At 31.0% G+C, this 2,820-nt stretch overlaps 1 protein-coding gene across 6 annotated transcripts in view; it reads left to right on the top strand.

Moving 5' to 3' along the window:
* The first annotated feature begins 263 nt into the window (after nt 1-263).
* The window catches only part of LOC132618506 (sphingosine kinase 2-like), an 8,949-nt gene continuing 6,392 nt past the window's right edge, over nt 264-2,820 (top strand). For 3 of the 6 annotated variants that reach the window (XM_060333543.1, XM_060333544.1, XM_060333545.1), the window contains exon 1: nt 1,544-1,667. Coding sequence is in view for 3 of the 6 variants with exons in the window: in XM_060333540.1 (XP_060189523.1) it covers nt 401-452; nt 1,356-1,667 (364 nt within the window). In the remaining 3 variants the exon portion in view is untranslated. Of the gene's footprint in view, nt 453-1,355; nt 1,670-2,820 lie in introns of those variants that run through there. The other 3 variants (XM_060333541.1, XM_060333542.1, XM_060333540.1) reach the window with 3 other exon arrangements.

Raw genomic sequence — 2,820 nt, 5'->3', positions numbered from 1 at the left:
ATTCTGCCACTGTCGGGAGAACGATGTGTATGCATACCTTACCCCTAACTTTGTGGGATATAGAGACTGTTTCTGATAGACCCTCAACTCTAAAATTAGTTTTCAGAACATAGATTTGAAGGAAATACAAGAAAACGAATTTAATAATACAATGCGATACAATACAATAAAATTTATTTAAAAATAATATCCTAATAACTAACCACCGTCTAAACAAGGAGTAATAACAGCAAAAAGTCCAAAGAAACAACAAACTCTTGCGTGCAATCCAAGAGAAGCTTACTTCTCTAAATCCGCCTCTTTTATTTCACACCAAACACATTTCCAGTAGACATCCTATCCTATGTATATGATATAAAATGCTCCACAAACAAACAATGACTCTAATCCACTGCAAAATATGGGTGTTGTTACAGATGCCAGTGCTGCTTCGTTAACTTTAAAGGCTGAAGGTAAGCTTCGATGGCTTTTTTTTCTTTCTTTTTATTAATAATTGTGGTGTCCGAACGCGTGCATAGCGAAAGCTTAGTGCATCAAGCTATCTTTCTTTTTTTCTTTATTATGATATCTAAGTCAGCTTGCATGCACTAACACTTTAGACAGATGGCCTCACCAAACTTCTAAAATCTTGAAAAACTTTTTGTCAGAAGAATTGCTCTGTTAAAAAGTACTTTCTCGGTCTCAATTCATGTGTCGCCATTCAGCTAGATATAAAATTTAGGAAAGAAAAGTAGACTTTTGAAATTTTGATCTAAAACAAGAAATTTTGATATAAAGCAAACTTTTAAAATCTGTTTATTTTGAAATTTTTTTTGTTAGGGCTGCTATTTTTTTTTCTCCTTTATTGTGGAAGTATGGGTTGCTTGCACGCACCAACACTTCAGACAGATGGCCTGATCAAACTTTTAAAATCAGTTTATTTTGAATTTTTTTGTCAGAATTGCTCTTCTAAAAAAATTCTACCTCGGTTTAAATTTACATGACATCATTTGATTTGTCACGAAATTTAAGAAAGTAGACCAGACTTTTGAAATTTTGATCTAAAATAACTTTTTACATGTTTGTTTTGCTGTAAATAATCTCATAAGGATAATTTTTTTTATAAATATAAAAAATGACATTCTCTTTTTAGACAAAATAAAATGAAAAGTGTGCAGTATAAATTCAAACACAGACTACTTTTGAAAAGTAAAAGTATTTGACTAATCAAATTTAAAAAAAAATGTTTTTGTCAATATTATAGAGCATTTTTTTTATGATTGACAGATATTCTAAAATTAATTTTTTTCTTTTGCTTGTGCTATTGCTCAAAAACACTTAGTTTTTCTCTCAAATTATGAGTGTTGCTGTTACAGATGTCACTGCTGTTCCGGTTCTATCAGACCGGGTTCGAGTTAACGGAGTTATAACTCCGTTAACTTTAACGGAGGAAGGTAAACTCCTTTGGCAGGAAAATTACTTATCAATTGAAAAAGAAGTTGTTGGATTTTCAATTGAAGGTAAAAAGATTATATTTAAAGCTGTTAAAGAGAATAATGGAGGTGGAATTTGCTGTGGTGGGAACACAGGAGTTACTGTGAGGAGGAGGAGTTTTATTTTTGAGTTGGTATCTGAGGATTCTATGAGAATTTGGAGTCAAAAAATTCAGGAGTACATTGATTCACTTGGTAACTTTTGAAGGCTTTTAAAATATTATGATCATCGCCCTTTATTTATATATGTTTATATATATATATATATATATATATATATATATATATATATATATATATATTTTTTTTTTTATAATTGTGGTGTCGGGATTGGCTTGCATACACCTCGAAAAACAATAAATATAAGGTATTTTTAAGTTACTTACCTCTATTTATTAGATGTTTCTTGAAAATTGAACATTGTTAAAAGTAGTAGTTCTTTAATACAGATAAGGATATAGTTGCAAACAATTACTCCTTCCGGATAAAAAAGAGAGTCCACTTAGCCATGTACACACCCCTTAAGACAATACTAACTCCTAAATAAAAATAGGTAATTTGACTAAACTACCCGAATTAAATAAGTATTAAGATTTGATCATATAACACTTAATAGGGGTAAATCTGAAAAAATAAAGTTAATTCTTTCTTGATTTGATAAGTGGACACTTTTTTTTTACCAAAAAAAAGGCTAAGTGGACACTTTTTTTATCCGGAGGAAGTACTATTTTTTGTTTTGAATTTCTAAAGCGACAATTATTTTGGGATTTTTTTTTTTGTTTTTTGGCTTATTTGGGACTAAGGGAGTGCCTAATATTTTTGCCTCCGCATTTTGAACCTAAACCTCATTTTTTCCAACCTATTTCATTAACCGCTAGGTCACATCTTGGGTGCTATGATGATGGCCTTTTATTTAGTGTTGAGTAGTTGCAACTTAATATGCGTTGTTGTTTGAGTAGTTGCAACTTATATGTCACCAGAAAGAGAACCTACTTTATTTGAGTAATGGAGGAACAGAATAACTTTTAGAGTTCATCTTTTGTGCACTTATAACATGTGAATCCACAATAAGCTACTTTTTAAAAGCTTGAAAATAAAGTAAATAATCTGCTATAATAAGTTAAATATAGCAATAATGTAAAAAGTTAAAATCTTATACAGGCAGAGGTGGAGCTATAGTAGTAGGTACGGGTACGGACGAGCCCAATAACTGTTGCTTAGACCCTGTATTTTTATTAGGAAATCCATGAAATATTTATAATTTAACTGCGAACCCATTAACTACCCATTAACTAGAACAAGCTATGAGTTCGGTCATAAGCCAGAACCAATCCTAGTTCTGCCTCTG

This window comes from Lycium barbarum, chromosome 11 (genome assembly GCF_019175385.1).
Source record: "Lycium barbarum isolate Lr01 chromosome 11, ASM1917538v2, whole genome shotgun sequence".
In the NCBI taxonomy this organism is placed as follows: domain Eukaryota; kingdom Viridiplantae; phylum Streptophyta; class Magnoliopsida; order Solanales; family Solanaceae; genus Lycium; species Lycium barbarum.
The sequence above is the reverse complement of the archived record's forward strand: the minus strand, read 5'-3'. Positions and strand labels throughout refer to the sequence as shown.